This window comes from Rhagoletis zephyria, unplaced genomic scaffold (genome assembly GCF_001687245.7).
Source record: "Rhagoletis zephyria isolate East Lansing unplaced genomic scaffold, Rhagoletis_zephyria_1.1 Rzeph_scaffold_01075, whole genome shotgun sequence".
NCBI lineage: Eukaryota > Metazoa > Arthropoda > Insecta > Diptera > Tephritidae > Rhagoletis > Rhagoletis zephyria.
Window position 1 is genome coordinate 5,053 of NW_016158159.1, and position 18,685 is coordinate 23,737.

General features: G+C 34.2%; 3 protein-coding genes across 6 annotated transcripts; 2 read left to right on the forward strand and 1 right to left on the reverse strand.

Annotated features, from left to right (window-relative positions):
• Positions 1 to 781: 781 nt before the first annotated feature.
• Cog7 (conserved oligomeric Golgi complex subunit 7) lies at positions 782 to 3,464 on the forward strand. Its single transcript, XM_017615789.1, has 3 exons — positions 782 to 1,341; positions 1,402 to 3,180; positions 3,242 to 3,464. Exons 1-2 carry the CDS (start codon positions 856 to 858, stop codon positions 3,178 to 3,180), a joined length of 2,265 nt encoding a protein of 754 aa, XP_017471278.1. The 5' UTR covers positions 782 to 855; the 3' UTR covers positions 3,242 to 3,464.
• A 4,700-nt stretch (positions 3,465 to 8,164) lies between these two features.
• Positions 8,165 to 13,434, forward strand: LOC108362704 (5'-nucleotidase). Of its 3 annotated transcripts, none has more exons than XM_017615794.1 (8): positions 8,165 to 8,228; positions 10,345 to 10,790; positions 10,864 to 10,950; positions 11,018 to 11,581; positions 12,119 to 12,453; positions 12,534 to 12,713; positions 12,784 to 13,029; positions 13,092 to 13,262. In XM_017615794.1, the coding sequence occupies exons 1-8, from the start codon at positions 8,197 to 8,199 to the stop codon at positions 13,260 to 13,262; spliced, it is 2,061 nt and encodes a 686-aa protein (XP_017471283.1). In that variant the 5' UTR covers positions 8,165 to 8,196. The 3 variants fall into 3 exon arrangements, with proteins under 3 accessions (XP_017471283.1, XP_017471284.1, XP_017471282.1); XM_017615795.1 differs by having other exon boundaries at positions 8,168 to 8,289; XM_017615793.1 differs by lacking the exon at positions 8,165 to 8,228 and adding an exon at positions 10,127 to 10,265 and having other exon boundaries at positions 13,092 to 13,434.
• A 409-nt stretch (positions 13,435 to 13,843) lies between these two features.
• Positions 13,844 to 18,284, reverse strand: Git (ARF GTPase-activating protein GIT1). Of its 2 annotated transcripts, XM_017615790.1 has the most exons (9): positions 17,962 to 18,284; positions 17,690 to 17,898; positions 16,931 to 17,631; positions 16,721 to 16,877; positions 16,551 to 16,651; positions 16,242 to 16,487; positions 15,454 to 15,656; positions 14,948 to 15,353; positions 13,844 to 14,883 (listed from the first exon to the last, which is right to left on the reverse strand). In XM_017615790.1, the coding sequence occupies exons 2-9, from the start codon at positions 17,886 to 17,888 to the stop codon at positions 14,683 to 14,685; spliced, it is 2,214 nt and encodes a 737-aa protein (XP_017471279.1). In that variant the 5' UTR covers positions 17,889 to 17,898; positions 17,962 to 18,284; the 3' UTR covers positions 13,844 to 14,682. The 2 variants fall into 2 exon arrangements, with proteins under 2 accessions (XP_017471279.1, XP_017471280.1); XM_017615791.1 differs by having other exon boundaries at positions 16,566 to 16,651; positions 17,690 to 18,282.
• Positions 18,285 to 18,685: the final 401 nt, after the last annotated feature.

The window sequence follows — 18,685 nt, forward strand, 5'->3', positions numbered from 1 at the left end:
AACGATAAAACAAAGAAAGTAAAAGAACGAGGTTTGTAGTAATTTGTTAGCACAAGAAAAAATTTTCATTCTGTTGGAAGTTTTTCTTGAACCAAAATATTTTATAATGTATAATACTCGAATACGAATGCTTTTTCGAGCCGTTTACGACTGATCGTAGGCGATCGACAATTTCAAGCGAAAAAGTGCTCGAACACGAATCGTAGCAATGATTTTGCTGGCTGGGAACTGTCATGTTATCGAACCTTTATTTTTCATGTTAAATGTCGATACAAAATTGATATTACACAAACATCGATAGGTATTTTGTGTCCTAGGAGCATAGTTGCCAAATTGGTGCTTTAAGCACTATATTTAGTGCCTTTTGAAAATCAAAACGCAAAAAAAAAATTGTTTAGTGCCTTTTTTAGTGCTTTTCTTCTGAACTCGAATTTTTCCTAGATAATTAAATTATGAAATAATATGAAATATTTAACGCTGTGGCAGCACTGAATTTGAAAGAATCTGCATTAATTTTTTCGTTTGTTGCGATTAGATTTTTCTTTCTCGAGGTATACCAGTTTTAATGTGCAGCACTTCGGTATTACTTCGTAAGTATGAGAAAAAGTTTTGTGTATTTATTTATACTTCTAAATATCGTTTATTTTTTTACTCTTCTTAAATACAAGCTGTAATGAAAAAAAAGTATCCTTTGATACAAAAAAAATCAGTGCTTTTAGCAAGGTAAAACGCTTTTTTCCCCAATTCTTGGTGCTTTTTGAAACTGAATAGTTGGCAACACTGCCTAGGAGCAACGTATTAAAAATAAACATTTATTGTGTACGCAAGAGATTTTAACATAAAATCAACGTGAAAATGGATATAGCCGCGTTATCCAACGAAAATTTTAATGCAATTGATTGGATAAATGGAAGCTATAATAAACATTTGAAGGAAATTGGAAATGAAATCGATAAAAAAGGTCCGACCGAGAGTAATGATAATGACTTCATTGCTAAGGATTTTATTGCCAAAAATGTTTCTAAATTACACTTGTATATACAACAAGTGCATAATGCCGTTGAAGAAACAAGTCAGAAAGTAGTCTCTGGCATGCCTCGGGTGGTCAAGGACGCTTTAGAGCTTCAAACCGAGGTAGAGGAATTAAAGAAACGCATGCATGCAATGCGGAGAGAAATGACAAATGTTCAAGAAGAAACTGGAGATTGTATGGCAGCGTTGGAACGTCTGAATACGATGCAAGCTAAACTTCAAAAGGCTAAGGAGTCATTGCAGGAATCTGATGGATGGGGAAATCTAATTTGCGAGCTCGAAGATTGCTTCGAGCACAACAACTTGAAGGTACTTATGTACACATAAAATTTTATAATTTCCTAGATTAATAATTTAAAGATTTTATAGGGAGCATTCGACAAACTTCTAAGTCTTCAAAAATCACTCCAAGTACAAGAACAATTAGTTGGACATGCAGAAAGACTCGCCCAAGTCGAAGATTTTAAGAATCGACTAGAAGCAGTAGCTTCTCCAAACGTTGTTCAGTGCTTCTCTGAAGGTAGCGTTGAACATACTAAACAGTACGTAAACATATTTTCTGGAATTCAACGGGTAGCACAACTTGAGCAATATTATCGGGCTGTTCAAAAGAACTCGTTGCAACAAAAATGGAAGCAAATACTGGATATGCAAGCAGCAGAAAGCTCAAATCAAACTCATTTTCTTTCAGTTTTTTATAATTATTTATTAGAGCATTGCCATCAGCAAGTAAAATGGTGCGCACAGGTGTTTCATAATATGCAAGGCAATATTCAGCCAGTTATTGTTATAATAGAACTTTTACCGTCATTGCAACCGTCACGTGACAGCTACATATTACAGTTGCTTAAGGCATGTAATGAGAGGTTAGAGCTTCTGGAGGAGTATGCACAAGCGAATCACACTTTCATGGCGCATCTGACGGCATTCCTAGAGCAATCGAAAATTGAATTGTCATATGAAACTCATTGCCAATTATTGCAGTCTGTATATGGATATTTCCATAAATTCATAGAGCAATATCCACGTATAGAAGAGACTCAACTCTCAACTCAAGTAGATAAATTATTAGTAAGCCAAACATCGGCAGTGGATTCGGTTCGTCATTTGGACAATTGTAATCAAAAAATGTTTGATTGGCTGTCTGATGCATGTGAGCGATGTAGCCATATAACAGATGACTTAGGACTGTGTAGGCTTGTTGAAATAATATGTGGAATTTTGAAAAAAATGCTGGAAAATTTCTCAAAAACTCAACGTCAAATATCGCTAAGTATAGATAACGGTACAGAAAATTGGTCAATACTACAATGTTCTATGTCACTTTTGCAATGTTTGGCAGACTTTCAAATTAAACTACAAAAGTTTGAAAAATCTCTACAGATCCGCATGAGTAAGTTGAAAGAAAATCTAATTTCAACCAGTTCCTACAAAATCTCTGTTTATAAAACCTACGATATCCAAGAGCAAAAAAAACTGATAAGTAACATTGAGAAATACCAGAAAAAAAATATGGAAAGCAGTAGTGCTTATGCATCGTCTTCGATATTTTTTACATTTATTTATGATCAAATTAAAATACATTGCGTGGAAACTCATGAAATAGCTCTAAATGTTTTGCTAAAGCCAATAGAGGGACATCTATTAAATATTCAACCATCACTTAACCCGTCTTCAGATTCCTTGATGCCAGCTAATATGCCAGAGTTCAGTTTCGCGCCACAAGAATGCATTACTCAAATTGGGCAATACCTACTAACCCTGCCTCAGCATCTAGAGCCGCTTTTGTTTACGCCTTCGCCGTTGCTTAAACAAGGGCTGGAGATATGTAATGTAAAATATACACAAGCCGTTCCGTGTGCCGACATTTTATTGTCCTTAGTAGTGGAACAATGCTGTCAAGTGTATCAGTCTCAACTTCTACAGATAAAAAGCTTGTCTGCTGTCTCTTCCAAACAGTTTGCTGTAGATATCGAATATTTATCGAGTGTAGTAGAAGACTTGGGACTATCCATTAGTGCTAATTTATCACAAATTCTGATCCTACTTAAAGCTGCACCGGAAAACTACCTAGCATTGAGTGCTGGATGTGAGCCCCGCTTGGTAACAGCCATACGTCAAATCCGCAATATAGTTTCAACTCAATAAGTACTATACCAACTTGTGTGCCACTTGTACATCATCTGCAGTTAATTAATCTATCTTTAAGGTGACTATAAACACCTTATTTTACAGCCATCTGTTACTCAAACTCTGATTGTCTTTATTGCGGTATTGATGGAAAGGCTACTGGGACTTAGACACATACAGTTGTCCACAAAATAATAGGAGTGCAATATTTTGGTCAGTTTCGGATATTTCTTTTCTATTTATTTTATGTTTATTATTAACCGACATCACAAAAAGGAGAAAGGTTATCAATTTTTCGGGATATTATTATTATTTTTTGTATGTTACCGCATAACTTTTTATAATTCTTTTTCTTTTAATGAAAGATGTTGCCTCACTGGTGGTCCCATATTAATTTGGTTTAAAATTTTATATGAGAATTGAAGTCGGTTTTTTTTTATAAAAGTCTACCTGGCTGTACAACAAACACCATATAAATTTATATTTCAAACTTAGTACAAAAATTATAAAAAATTTGCGAATTTTCACAAAAATTTCAAACTTTTTAATCAGAACCTTTGGAAAAAATTTTAGTTTATACATATATTTGTAGCGTATTTAATTCTACTCTAATGAAGTGCAAGTTTCGAGCTTCTAAAAAATCAGGTTGATTTTTGGCAACTTTTTCTGGCAATGTCCTCCATATAAAAAAAATTGTCGAACACATTTTATATATGTAAGGGCAAAACGTGAAACACCTTCAACCAAAAAAATTGTCAAAAATCAACGGGATTGAAACTTGCACTTCATCAGATTAGAATTAAATGGGCTACAAAACTGCAAATCTTCTCCGGGGAGAAAGTATATGCCCCTTTTGAACGTTGACTACTAGATTTAAACAGTGTATAGCTTAAGCACTCCTTCAATGTTTTAATAATTTACAAAATTTTTAAGTAATAAAATCATTGACTATAGTTGATTATAGCTTTTTAAATGTTATTCTTAACACTCGCATTCGCATTCCGAAAATTCGCATTCCCATTTGCTAATGTGAAAAATATGACATTCGAAACATCCCTAATACATAAATATTGTCGTTATCAATGCAAAAGGTGATATTAAAAAAATAAACGTTTTTAGGATAAGCACACAAGTTTTAAATTTACTAAGGAAATGTTTTTAAAGCTGTTCTACAGACATTAATGTGGAAGTATTAGTTGCGTTCCAGGTGCTTCACGATTTGCAGGTTTTTACAGGAAGCCGTATCCGGTCGCCACCTTCCATACGGTTTATTAATGGCAAAAACAGCTTTTTCTGTAAATCCTATAAAACCTGCAAAACGTAAAGTACCTGGAACATAGCCCAGTAAAATCAGATAAATTTGGTAGGAAAATTGAAAAAAATTGTAACAGCGATTTTTTGATGCAGTTTACTTTTATTTGTAAAAATTTAATTTAGCCATATATGTAGAAAATTTAATTTCCCTCATTTGGGTTATAGAAGGTTTTTAAATATAGCACTTTTTATTGTAAAAAACTAGCAAAAACTGCTAAAAAATTTTACATTGTCACGGTTTTCGCCATTTGGTGACAATTTCTGTTGAAAATACATAGCATATTGAAATTCCAAGGTTGTAGAGAATTTCATTCTTCACAACTTTTATACCTAATTTTTTTTTCTACGACGCTGATTACGGGCGGGATCGTGCCAAACATAGCGATTATCTCAGTAAATTTAGATAAATTTGGTAGGAAAATTAAAAAAAAAACTGTAACAGCGAATTTTTGATGCAGTTTACTTTTATTTGACACGTAGATGTATTCACGGTCTCGCCCCTAAATTTTATTTGGCAACAATCCGCCACCTTGTATTTTTGTATTTTTTTTTTGGTTTTTTTGCGATTTGCAAGCTTATTTTGAATTTTTCATAAAAAATTATTAAATACAAATATGTAGAGAATTTAATTTCCCACATTTGTTATACAGAAGGTTTTTTTAAAAATACATTTTTTATTGTAAAGAAGTAGCAAAAACTGCGAAAATTTTTTTCATTCTCCACAACTTTTGTGCCCACATGGTTTTGTTGGAATGTTGTTACGGAATGTGCCGTAAAACATATTTTTACACCACCACTGAGGTAGAGTTTTTCCGTTTTTTAACGGGGTTTCCCCAGTAGGCGTACTCCACGGGCAACGTTTTGTTTTTTTTTTAATTGAAAGCAGGTGAAGGTGTTGAACGGCGCATCCGGTACATCGCTATGCTGATCGCGTTCCTGGCCTTGATCTAAGCGTCGTACAAAAAAAACTTTGGCACAGAAGTTGTGGAGAATGAAATTCTCTACAACTTTGGAACTTCAATATACTATGTATTTTTAACTGAAATTGTCAAAGTATGGCGAAATCCGTGACAATGGCAAAATTTTCGCAGTTTTTGCTAATTTCTTACAATAAAAAATGTTTTTTTTAACCTTTTATATAAAAAACGTGGGAAATTAAATTCTCTACATTTTTGTATTTAATCACTTTTTACGAAAAATGCAAAATAAGCTTGCAAATTGGAAAAAACCCCAAAAAAACTTAGATCCAAGATGGCGGAAATTTAGGAAGTAAACTGCATCAAACAATTTGCTGTTACAAATTTTTTTTTAAGAAAAAGTCTAATTTTACTGGGCTGAACGGGGCTATTTGAATTTTTAACATATGTATTTGTTTTTTTGGTATAACAGAGTTTCTTAGAGTTGACTCACGTTGTATATAAAATGCAGAGTTCCGCAATATATGGTGATAATATGTATGTAATTGTGAAACCAAATATTATTCAACTGATTTAAAAAAAATAAGAGATAAAAATAACGTCGCGACATATGACAAAAGTCCTCTGTAATACATATGTATGGACGTTTTCATCGGAAGGCCCACCACGAAAAAAATAAAAGTCATTTATCTAACGGATTTATGGGCCAATTTGTCTGCTTTTTAAAATACATATGAGTAGTCCACTTGCAAAGGGCGCTATGTAACATTTTTTCGATTTTTAGTTTTTGGTGGATTACGTACCAGTATTTAAAGTAGTTTCATGTCCAGTAACAACAGAGTGCAAAATCTTTTTATATTCTGAAAAAATAGCACCAAATGTTAAGTCTTCTTCCAAAAGTCGCTATCATACTATCATTTATAAACATTCAAAAGTATACATCTTCTAATGAACTTAGAAAACTGCTTTAGGTCGTATAGACTGTTAATGTTATCTTATGACATGTTATGTTACGTTACAATTTTATAAGGCCCTTATTTATCCAAATTTTTAGGTAATAATAAAAAGGTTTCAATTTAAATGTTACTTGTTGTCGTAGTCGTTTTTTTTCAAATTTATGGCTTTCTATTATAAAATCACATAACGCTGTTTGCAAGTGGACTACTCATATATACTGGCTATATAGTATATGTATGCATGCATGGCGTAATAAACAGGTGAAGTAATAAAACAGCTTTCTCGCTTTATTTGCTAGCATTCGGCAATATGCCGGCTATTTGGTAGTTTGACAGCTACACGTTCATTTGCATCAAAACTTCGTGGCGGCAACATTATTGATATTTTAATATAATAGCAAATATTGATCTGTTTTCTGTTAAAATATTTGTTATTATGTAATTGGATGTAAAATAGCCAATTTTCTAAATTTTTGAAGGGATTAAGTCGGGCAAAAATACGTTTTAGAAGCTCTCTCACAAATGCTTATATCAAGATATAAAAAGCCCTTACAAATATTGCCACTGATATAACTTATATCTAGCGACCAAAATGAGAGCTGGACAGCAATAAAATTTATCCTATGGAGACGGCCAGTTATAGTCAAATTTTAAAAGCAATTTTTCAAATAAGATAGTGTCAAAATCTTTCTCCTCGCTCTAATTCCTTCACCTGGTATAATGCCGCCATGGTATGTATGTAAGTCGAAACATTTTTGCGAAAAATGGTCTTGCTAGGTGACGCCAGGATCGAGATATTTTAAAAAACCGTCTTAGAAAAGTGCTTAGAAAAGTGCTTAGAAAAGTTTTTTTTCTCTTTTCTAACAAATATGAAATTTCGGGTTAATACACTTATGAAAAAAGCGTTTGATATGCTCGCCACTCCACTATGTTTTTAACCTAAGCTAAAATTCCTGTTTAATTTGCGTTAAAAATTCGTTTAAAAGGTTTAAAAGCAATATAAACAAAAGTATTACGATGGAAAAAAATGTTCCGTGCGACTGATTAAAATTAAATTAAGAAAGTATAAATAATTTTTGGGTAAAATCAAGACAAATTTTAAGAGACATCAATATTCAACATTATAAAAGTAGTCACATTGAAATATTCAGGTTTCGCTGAAATCGGCGCTTGAAATGTTGGCCGCGAAAACCACTTCTGTTTTTATTGGCCCAAATCATCTTTTGCACCAATTATAGGGCTAAATAGGAGCTAAGTTAAGCCCTCTGTCAAAATAAAAAAGTTTTAAATTACGGTTTATTTCAGTTATGCGTACGTACGATCACGCACGTCATAATGGAAATGCTCATGTGTACATATACATATATGCATGAAGTATGTATATTTGGAAAAAAAAAAATTTTCAAAATATTTTTTCTTTATTCTACGCTTGCATCAATAAAGTTAATTGGCTGGGAGGCATATGGGCCAACTTTAAGTAGTTTCTCTATTTATTTTTTATTTATATTTATAAATAAATAATCAATAACAGAATATTATTTAAAATCATTTTATATGTATTTTAATAATTAAATTTTAATAACAATGTATAAAAATGAATTTCTATTTAAATAAAATCAATTGTATAGATATGTATGCCAATTCATACATACATACATACACAAAGGTATACCCATACAAAATTGCGCGCATAGTTTTGACATTGCGAATTTAGAACGGCCTAAAATGCAAAAGAAGCAACACTTGTGTAAAGTGACAAAAGCAGTAAGTCATGAAACAAGTGTGAGACTGCCAATGGGAAGTCAGTGTAAGGTTATTTTCATCTAAGTAAATTTACAGGAAGTGTGATGGGAAACAGATTTCTTTTCTGCACAACTAAGTACTCAGTTTCCAGTGAAAATAATTCACATTGATATAAGCTAGTTATTCAAAATTCTAGGGTACGAAGCATTGATAGAAAATTAAAGCAAAATTAGTGTCGTTATTCTAGCAATATAAAAACCGTGCCTCAATTAAAAAAAAAAAAAAAACAATGTGAAAGATGCTCCTACATATCGTTGCCTTAATATAGAAAGGCCCTATCTGACATCGTCGCTGATTTACAAAAAGTCGTAACTAACTAAAAATCGAAAATTTTCGTTTTAATTGATTATGATGCATTTGATCGAATTATGTGGCCTCACATCGTTTTATGCAATAAAAGATTTTAGTTAGTTACGGCTTTGTGCATTTCAGCGAAGATGTGAGATAGGGCCTTTCTATATTAAGGCAACGATATGTATGTATGTATGTACCAAGTTGAAGTCTGTATATACATGCTTCGTTGGTTTAGTTCGCGAAAAATTGTTAACAAAAAGTGTTAAATAATAAAATCGATATATTTAATATAGGCAGCTCGTGTACATACATACATCCCATTCTTGTTTGTACATACATACATACGCGAATTGGAGTTGGTATGTAGTGGGTATGGGAAAATGGCTGGGTGATGCATTCATTTGCATATACAGTCAGCCAATAAAGTTTAGGTACAGCGAATTTTTTACAACACCGGCAACCCCAAAAATAAGAGTTCCAAACCTCATGCAAAAGTAAAGAAAGTTGTACAAATTTGCATCCAAATATTGCACTTTATATTTACACTATTTAGAAAAAAGTTGAGTACGGAGTTTTTTAGCCCATTAAAAAATTCTAAGATATCTGCGATAATTTTTGGCCATTTGAAACTTTATTATACTAGAATTGAACGAGTTGAAATGCCACACAAAAGACGTCCATTCCCCGATTCCCCACGCAAACTGAAATTTCCCGCTAATCGGGGGAATTCCCCAGGAGTTGGCTTCCCTGCAAAAGACGTGCCTTGCTACTAGAGATGGGCACGGGACTAAAAATTTAGTCCAGATCCCGCTCATCCCGAAATTCAATTTTTAAGTGAAGTTTTTCAGAATTTTACCGCGGAACCCGTGGATCCCGAAATCCATCACTAAGAAAAATTCACATGTCTTTCAAATTAATTTTAAATAATGAAAGATCTGGCATCTTCCGATTTTTTGTTTTGCTTTGCTGTTCGTTTTCGTCCCAATAAAAGATAAAAAAAGTCCATATTTCACACATCGTTTTTAAAGAAGATTTTCCGAATTTTCCAAGGTTGCTGTTTGATCGGGAGTGTGGGAAAAGGTCCCGTCCCGCCCGCAAAATTTCACAGACCTTCCCGATACCGCCAATCCCGGCCAATTTGAAATCTGTACCGTGGGTCCCGATATCCCGCACCCATCTCTACTTGCTATTGCAAAATAAACACACAGTGCTGATACAAAAATAGAAGGTAGTTTCATTTACTGACATTCGTTGTTGTAGCCGAACACTTGACTTTTAACAAGTTTATGACATTTAACTAAAATCATGCTACCAGATTCACAAGCAGCAAAATTTTTGTTTCTTGAAAAAGTACAAAAAAATTTTAAGTCAGTGAAGTTGGATGAAAATAAAGAAAGTGCTAGAATTCGGTACACCGGTGCAAAGGTTCGAAAATAATTTGTTTTGCTTTTTCGATGATAGGGTTCGTAATACGATGACAAATTGCTGACGCCAAATAATTTTAAACCTCTAAACGATGTACCGTTGAACAGGGAGGAGGTCGAGTTAAAATGATGCCCTGCAACTTGTAACAGTACCAATTTTTGGATTCTCGGGATTTTCTGATAAAGATGTGGCTGAAAATTTTAAATAATTTTTTTTTTAATTCTAAGTTGTGTATAAAGTTTGACAGTTTGATAAACTAGATTTTTATGAAAAAATAACAAAAAAACAAAAAAAATTCAACTTTAAAAACCTTGCAAATAGTTAAACAAAATCACATGTACTCATTTCTGCTCCCCACTGTATATCAAAATATTTTGGAAGCATATGTATGTATGTATGTACATACATTTTATTGGGAATAATGTTAACATACATATGTACATACATCTGTACTTCTTTTTCGCAAATTTCAGCTCCCAATTTCGAGCTCGACAAGTTGGAAGACGATCTGTTTCCCAATGTTCACGTGGGTTGCTCAAAGATTTAGTTTTGAATGGTGCTGAAGTGCCGAAAGACTATAGAAACAGCTTAAAAGCTGTGGCGAGCCCAAAATTATCATTCTTCGTACGCAAATTTTTCACGGAATCGCAAAGTTTAGACCGCCAAACTCTACTATTAACTGGACGTAATTATTCCAAGTCAAGAATACGAGAACTAGAAAAAGCAAGAAACTTGAGAATGTCTAAGATAAATGATGAATCGTTAACTATATTACATTATAACGACGTTTACAATGTCGAGCCGAATTGCGGGAAGGAACCAGTTGGTGGTGCGGCACGTTTTTGCACCGCAATTAAATCCTTCTCGCACTTGGAGCCTCTGGTTCTGTTTAGTGGTGATATTTTCTCTCCCAGCATGTGTAAGAGAGCTTATTTTTATAAAAAAAGATTCAAGCGTTAACATTAAAATATTATTCGTATGTATGTATGTAGTAAGCACGTTCACGCAGGGCGAACAGATGATACCGGTGCTGAAAAAAACTGGTACACACTGCGCTGTCTTTGGAAACCATGATTTCGGTAATTTATGTATATATGCATATATATCTTTCATACTACCATTTATGATTTTATAATCCACTTGCAGATCACGGTCTGGACGTTCTAGTCAATTTGATTAAAAATACATCCTTTCCGTGGCTTATGTCTAACGTTGTGGATAACGAAACAGGAAAACCTCTTGGAGGGGGAAAGATAACTCATGCCATGCGCCACAATCAAATATTAATTGGTATGATTGGACTTGTAGAGCGGGAGTGGCTGGAAACATTACCCACTATAGACCCTAACGAAGTAACCTATACGGATTACGTCGAAGCAGCAAATAAATTAGTATCTGAGCTGCGTAACGAGGGATGTGAAATTATCATCGCATTGACACATATGAGAACCCCAAATGACATAAGACTAGCGGCCAACTGCCCCGGTATAGATTTAATTTTGGGTGGACATGATCACGTGTATGAAATCAAGGAAGTTAATGGTGTGAAAATCGTAAAGTCAGGCACAGATTTTCGCCAGTTTTCAAAAATCGTTTTAAAAAAGGAACGTGATGAGAATGGTCAAGTTGTGGTAAACATTGAACAAGTAAATGTTACTTCGGATTTTGTTGAAGATAAAGACTTGAAAGAAGAGCTGGACAAATACTCAGGTATGTATAGATTTTTAGACAGAAGATTATTTTCAGAAATGGAAGTGTACAAATCTGGTACACACGTTACATATCGGCCGTTATCAATGCAAAATGAAATGTATGTACGTACAGTTAAGAACATGAAAATAGCAGCACTATGGTGGATTTTTATCAATCCGCATAAAGTGTATTCAGTAAAATAAAAAATAAAAATAAAAACATATGTCAAAATTATCTGGTAAGTCAGTACAATGTTTGTAAAAATTAAAATCTTGGGAAATTAAGGTAGCTTCAGTTGTAAGTACAATAAAAAGAAAAATTTCAATGAATTTTTTGATAAAAAAATTTACGAACCACATAAGTAAAAAAATTACCAAGCACTGATAATGATTTTTAATTTGAAATATTGTTAAATTGGTATAAATGTGGGAAAGAAAATACTCCCATTTATTGTTTTAATATTAGTTAAATACCTGCTATTTTCGTATTTGCAGCTGTACATACATACATACATATGTATATGTATAAATATTTATAGTATTTTTACTATTTTAGAGGTTATTGAAGCCAAAATGACTGAAGTTGTGGGCAACTTTAGCGTGGATTTGGAAGGACGTTTTTCTGTGATCCGTACCCAAGAAACTAATCTGGGCAATTGGGTTTGTGATGTTGTTTTAGCGGCTACCGGAGCGGACATTGTCATAATCAACGCAGGCACTTTTCGTTCAGATCAAATACACCCGCCCGGTCCGTTTACAATGCGTGATTTGGTGAATGTTATCCCCATGCGGGATCCACTGATTTTAGTAGAAATTACGGGAAAATGTTTGTGGGAAGCCTTAGAAAATGCTGTTTCTGCTTACCCCAAGTTAGAAGGCAGATTTCCTCAAGCAAGTATCTTAGTGAACATTCCTTAGTTTACCCTAATTTCACTTAACTTTTTATATGTGTGTATGTATGTATATTATAGGTTAGTGGTGTAGCATTTGCCTTCGATCCTTCTAAACCACCGGGAAAGCGTATAGACCCGCGATTGATACGAGTGGCAGATGAGTTAATTGATTTACAGCAAATGTACAAATTATGTATAAAATCATACATATATAACGGTTGCGATGGTTTCACTATGTTCAAAAATGCTAACATTCTGGTAGGTAATATTTACATTATTTCAAAAGATTTCTAAACTAGCCGACACATTTTCAAAATGGTAAGTAAAGATCGATGAGGATCTTAGTCCGGAACTAGGGCTTGCAATACAGAACCATTTCAAAGCGATAACTCTACGCAACGAAAAAGGCGATCATCAAACCAAACATCGACAATCCTTAGTCACGCTTTCACGACGGCACAGCATGGTGCAAATGCTAGACAATCTTGATCTAAATGGGCCATCACCCATAAGGAAGCTATCTGTAGGACATCACGCTAAATCTATAGATGTTTCAAACACAAAAGCGTCGAAGGTAAGAACGCTGCAAAAAATTTAAACAAAAGCATTCAAAATAAGGTATCGTTTTTGTTTAAGATGCTACGACGACCTTCCTTGGAGGACTTAGAACAAGCTAGCTGCGAACTGGCTCCCACCGTACAAGAGAGGATTGTGCGCATTCAGAGTGAAGAGCACTATAATCAGTTATTGAAAAGAAAAGGAACTCCAGTAACGAATTCTGTAATTACCGAGGCTGAAGATGAGTAATTTTAATTTTGTAAAAGTAATTATGAATTAGTTTACTTATATTAGTACAAAATGAAGCATGTTAGCTAAGAATACCTGCTTTAATAGTTTATACAATTGAAACATAATCACAAAAGATTAATCTAGTTTATGTTTCATTCTACGCTTATCAAATATATAAAAATTGAGATAACGATTATTTGTTAAACATTTTTAAATATGTAAGGGTGCGGTAAAATTATCCCCACGCCTCGCAGAAGGGTGCCACTAGCTAGTGCTAAATACTATTTTTTTTTCTTTCTTGGTTTATTTATAGATTAATTAACAAGTAAAAAATTTTTAAATATGTATGCAAGTATAAACAAGCTCATATGTTTATAATATATTAAAATATGTTTTTCTCTACATATCACAACGCGATTTTCCTGAAAAATAAGTACAAAGGTACAATACTGTTCCGACTACACGAAAACAGCATACAATTTGAAAATTAAAAGAAGTAATATACCGTTACACGGCAGTAAGAATTTATCCCTCCATTTATTCAAAAAAGTATACGCTAGCATAAAGTGTTGTTCAGAAACATTTGATATTTTTTTTTAAAACCTTCCTCCTCCAGTCTTTTTGTGTCGGACAAAAATACTATTGGCCCTATTATGTTTGAAGACTGGTGCCTACCCAGTAGATAATTTCAAGAGTTGAAAGCCCTTTCCAAAGACATTCACTCTACATTCCTTTCTCCTTTCTTTTTTGTATGGAATGGTACAAATTGAAGGGCTCATTCTTTCGCTATCCAGAAGGGCTTTTATAGGACGTACTTCAGAAGGCCTTTTGGAGGAGTTCTTCTAAAGTTGTTTCTTTAATTTATAAAAATCATACCTCTTTAAAGTATTTGCTTACGGTTGATATCAAATATGTGTTATTGCAACTTAAAATGTTTATTGAAATTAATTTGTAATGCTAAACAACATAAATTTATGCATCTGGGTAAATTGTAAATGGATTAGCCCTTCTAGAGGGAATGCAAGCAGCACTTTTTTCAGCCTCTTAGAATGACAGATCTCCAAGTGAGCGATAATGATAGCTACTGCAGACCATTTTACAAAAAAGTGCTTTTAGCACTTTCTATGTGGCCTTTTGCGTTGATAGTGACGATATGTAGCTATCTAAATGCATCAATTAGTTTTAATTTAAAATCAAAACCGCTATAAAGTTTAACTTAGAATCGGAGTATGTACTTTGATTCGTTTTTATTTTATTAACTTTTTGTACATATATATGGATATAACGATGTGTATGTATTATTTTTTAATATTTTTAAAAATTCTTGTAAGTATTAACATCTAACATATTTTTTTTTTGTTTAAGGCTAGAACTTTAGTAAGGGGATGAATAACTCAATCAAAAAGAACAAATATGTATTATCATTGAAATATGCAGGTCATTCAAATTGCATGACGAGAGTTTTCATTGCGCTCACAATGTAATAAGCACACTCGCGCACTTCGTGATTGTACTTCTCAATTGCTGACTTATCATCCAAAGTATACGATTTCTGCAAGTTTTCACATTCATGGGGTATTAGAATGTTATAACGCGTTAATGTTTTTAGCATATCTCTGATCGTTTCATTGTAATTTGACTGTGAATAGTTTTAGCAAGAACGATTAATGAATTTATTACTATTTAAAAAGTAGTTAAATTACCGGTGTAGTAAATATTGAAATCAGTTCAATGACAGCAGTGCGTACTCTTTCCCCGCAAGGCATCAAATCATCTTTATTAGTGGGCAAATCTTGCATTATAGAAACAAGTTCTTTAACACGACGTGTCACCAGGTCTGTGCGATGTTTTAGTTCTTCAGAAAATGGCTTATCAGCAGCCATTTGATACATACTGGTCGTTGTTCGACAATCAACGTTTGGTTTGAATAAAGGTGGTGCGATACGACGCTCATACATGCTTGCAGGACGTTTGATGGTCGACTGGTTTGAACTGTTAGCCGAGGAGGAACTAGAAGTATTTGAATCTATAGGTACAGAGCCACTACCAACATCCTCAGAAGGTGAAAGCGATTCGTGTCCATTTTCAACTCCATTTGTGTCGGTTCGGCTTTATTAATATATTGTCATAGTGGCAAAATATACATAAACATAAGAGATAAAAAATAAATAAATTAATTAAATCAAAAATAAAAATTAAGACAGCTCACAGTGAGTCTTGATGAACGACGTTTTCATTAATAGCACAAACCAGGGAAACATTCGAAAACTTTGACTTCAGCTCAGAATTTTCAGACGATAGCTTTTCAACAGTAGATTTGAGCTGATTGATCACATATTTGTAGTCGTTTATCTGCCTCAATAAGTTCTGCACTTCGTGCTGTGGCTCATCGGGCGTTTGATGCACAATAGCCTGAATTAGCGAATACGAAATCATAAAAGGCTTAAGAACTTAAAATATAAAATATATTGTAGGAAACGTGCAGATAAATATAAAGTGTACATAAATAAATATGTAAAAAAAAACCTAATAATAAATAGAGTGAAATTTATACAATATATCGTAACCTTAATTCTCAAAGGCCCTACCATAAAATTTTTTATTTTACAGGAGAAGCAAAAAAAAACATTATAAAATTAGTACCAAAAACAGGTAAGGCATGTTACTCCGTTGTTTTTGGAACTAACACTTCAAAATTTTTATTGGATGTGTATTTTAATACTTCCTACTAAAATCTGTGAAAAACGCAGTTTCAAAAAAAGTGTTGGTTAGGGCCTTTGTGAATTAAGGTAAAGACATGTATTTATATGTAAAATTCCTTACCGCTCCAATACACTACGTATTTATTATTTTATGAAAGTTCTTATCTACATTTTATATTTGTGTTACAAGGCTTGTAAATTGACAAAAATTATCACACGGAAAAGTACATCTGCTTATTGACAATTATCCAAAACTATTATTCAACTTTAAAATTTTTTGGCGCATATTATTTACCTGCTGTGCCACAGGTTGCACGGGGGCATAGTCGTCATCGCTTGCAACAGGATCGTAAATCGGTTCATCATCAGACAGATCCAATTCATTTTCAGTTAACAATGCTGGATTATAAAAAGAATTAATATTGGGTCCATCGAGTGGTCGCAAACTTGCTATTTTTTGTCGCCGGCGTGCATCGTACAAAACATCTGTTAATAATCCAGCGAATTCTTTTCGGGAAAATCGTGCTAGTTTCTGTCTGCCCTATTATATGATTGTATTTGAATACAGCGTATTAGGATTACCTATATTGAATGTACTTTTTTTTTTTTTTTTATTTACTTGATTCCGAGTGGCACTTAAAAATGGATTTGCCGGCAAGAACGGCACTGCAGCGTTATCGGCATTCAACATAGAAGTGGCCCAAACTAAAACAACGATCATAGAATTCAAAGTGGTAATTTTCTAAAAAAAAAAATCACTACAAATTATCGTACTTGCTTCATTTTCACGTCGGTCGACTTCGTCGTATAAGTCCATAACCAACTCTTCGAACATTTTATTTGGAACCACTTGTAAACGGTTCCTGGCAATGGTAAGCTGTTCGCTCAATTCAGTGTTAGCAGTTTCCGGGATAATCAAGTGGCCACCTGACTATATTAGGAAAATCTCGTTTAAAAGTTAAACATTATAAAAGTATATTTTACCGAATGGTCTGGTTTCTTTCCACCCAAAAACATTATTATTCGATCTGTCACTTCGTACATTGCATCCAAAAGTCTCTCTGCTATGATATTATGATTGTTGGCTTTGGCAACTTCAAGTGGAGTTAGACCATTTCCATCGATTGCATTAATATCTGCTCCATAGACGATAAGCAATTCTATTTGGGACGCTTGTCCAAATTTAGCGGCTACATGCAGAGGCGTTGATCGCTTTTCTTCATGAAAGAAGTTTGGATTGGCTCCTTGCACAATCAGGCGGAGAGATGTTTCTAAATTGCTAGTCCTAACACTTGCGTGTAGTTGTCTGCTAAGTTCATTTTCCAGATTTATGCCAGAAATAACGCCTTCCTCTTGAAGATTCGATTTCAAAGCGAATACCAAATTTACGTGCTTAGACTTAATAAAATCTAATTTTATTGGATGCAAGGGATCTTTTGGATTAGGCTTTCGAACACGTGGTACGCCCTTGTCAGCTTTTGAAGAGTTAGTATCAAGAAGATGATGTTCCCAAACGCTATTTGCACCATGTGCGTTTAGCGAGTTGACGAAATTCAAAACAGACGGCTCCCAAGTTCCTTGGCGGAGTGACTTTACCAAGGATATGTGCCGGCCCAGGCTACGATGTATGGAGCAGCAGTCCGAACAAAGCAAAATACCGCGGTTTATGGAGGCCCACGATGGATCTTTGTGCAGGAAAACAACTTCGAATTCATAAGATTTTAATTCAATTTATTTGCAAACCTGTGGCTCCGCAATCCCCGCATATTTCGACTTGAATGCGCGATTTGGTACGCGACATTTTTGGTACTGTATTACTGACCGATTCTTCCTTTCTTTCGATGTAGCTTCTATTATGGGTGCCCGTAATTAGACTGCCACCTCCAGTCGGCGAAACGAACAATTTTCTATGTGCCTCCACAATAGTATTAGCGAAACACATTCATGTAAAGCTTTTTTGAAGGGTGCAACCCTTCATTCATTCATTTGCTAGTAATAAATGCTAAAATACATACGTGAGCAAAGGCCCCAAAAACATTCAGATGCAGCTTAGACCTTCGTGCAGCTATTTGCTAATTGCTGCTGTTAAAACACTGTTCATTGAGGACACAATCAAAATCGACCCCAATTAAGAGCTTTAATTAGCTGCAACACATTCACTCAAGGTTGCAAATGCCTTCGTTGCAACAATAAACAAATTGTACAAAATTTTTTCGGATTTTTCAACTAAACCAATTCCATTTTATTTATTAACATTGCTCTTTGCTTTTAACATTCGCTTTGTACACACCTAATAACTTAACGAAATTGCCGGGCTGCCACAGTTTCTCAAATCGCTTTGCTGAACGAGCTCTGAACATTTTGGCACGGTTGCCGTTTTGGCCGAAATATACCATTTCTGGCATGAACCAAAAATACAAGATCACGCAAAAACGCGACTTTTGTTGTTGTTGTTGTTGTAGCGGCTACAACGTTGTATTGTAACTGGTTTTGAGAAAAAAGTTTGCGAAAGGGGGCAGCTGAGCATTTGTTTCACACTTTTCTTTAACGGTAGTTCTCTAGTATAGGGTAACAACCCTAAAAACGGTCCGGAAAAGTCGGGAACGGTACCAGACGACGCGTTTCGGTCCCCCTCGACGTGCTCGAGCCCCCCCCCCCCTAACTTTCAAATTTTCCTTATATATATATATATAATAGTACCCTGAAATGCCAGCTTAACAGGGTCGAGCCCCCCCTTAA

Coding starts and splice junctions, on each gene's coding strand:
- Cog7 (XM_017615789.1), top strand. CDS start 856: ATGGATATAGCCGCGTTATCCAACGAAAATTTTAATGCAATTGATTGG. Junction 1,342..1,401: donor TCGAGCACAACAACTTGAAG/GTACTTATGTAC, acceptor AAGATTTTATAG/GGAGCATTCGACAAACTTCT.
- LOC108362704 (XM_017615793.1), top strand. CDS start 10,207: ATGTACTCATTTCTGCTCCCCACTGTATATCAAAATATTTTGGAAGCA. Junction 10,951..11,017: donor CTTTGGAAACCATGATTTCG/GTAATTTATGTA, acceptor ATCCACTTGCAG/ATCACGGTCTGGACGTTCTA. Junction 13,030..13,091: donor CAAACACAAAAGCGTCGAAG/GTAAGAACGCTG, acceptor TTTTTGTTTAAG/ATGCTACGACGACCTTCCTT.
- Git (XM_017615790.1), bottom strand. CDS start 17,888: ATGTGTTTCGCTAATACTATTGTGGAGGCACATAGAAAATTGTTCGTT. Junction 17,632..17,689: donor CGGGGATTGCGGAGCCACAG/GTTTGCAAATAA, acceptor TCCTGCACAAAG/ATCCATCGTGGGCCTCCATA. Junction 16,652..16,720: donor CCGACGTGAAAATGAAGCAA/GTACGATAATTT, acceptor TCGTTGTTTTAG/TTTGGGCCACTTCTATGTTG.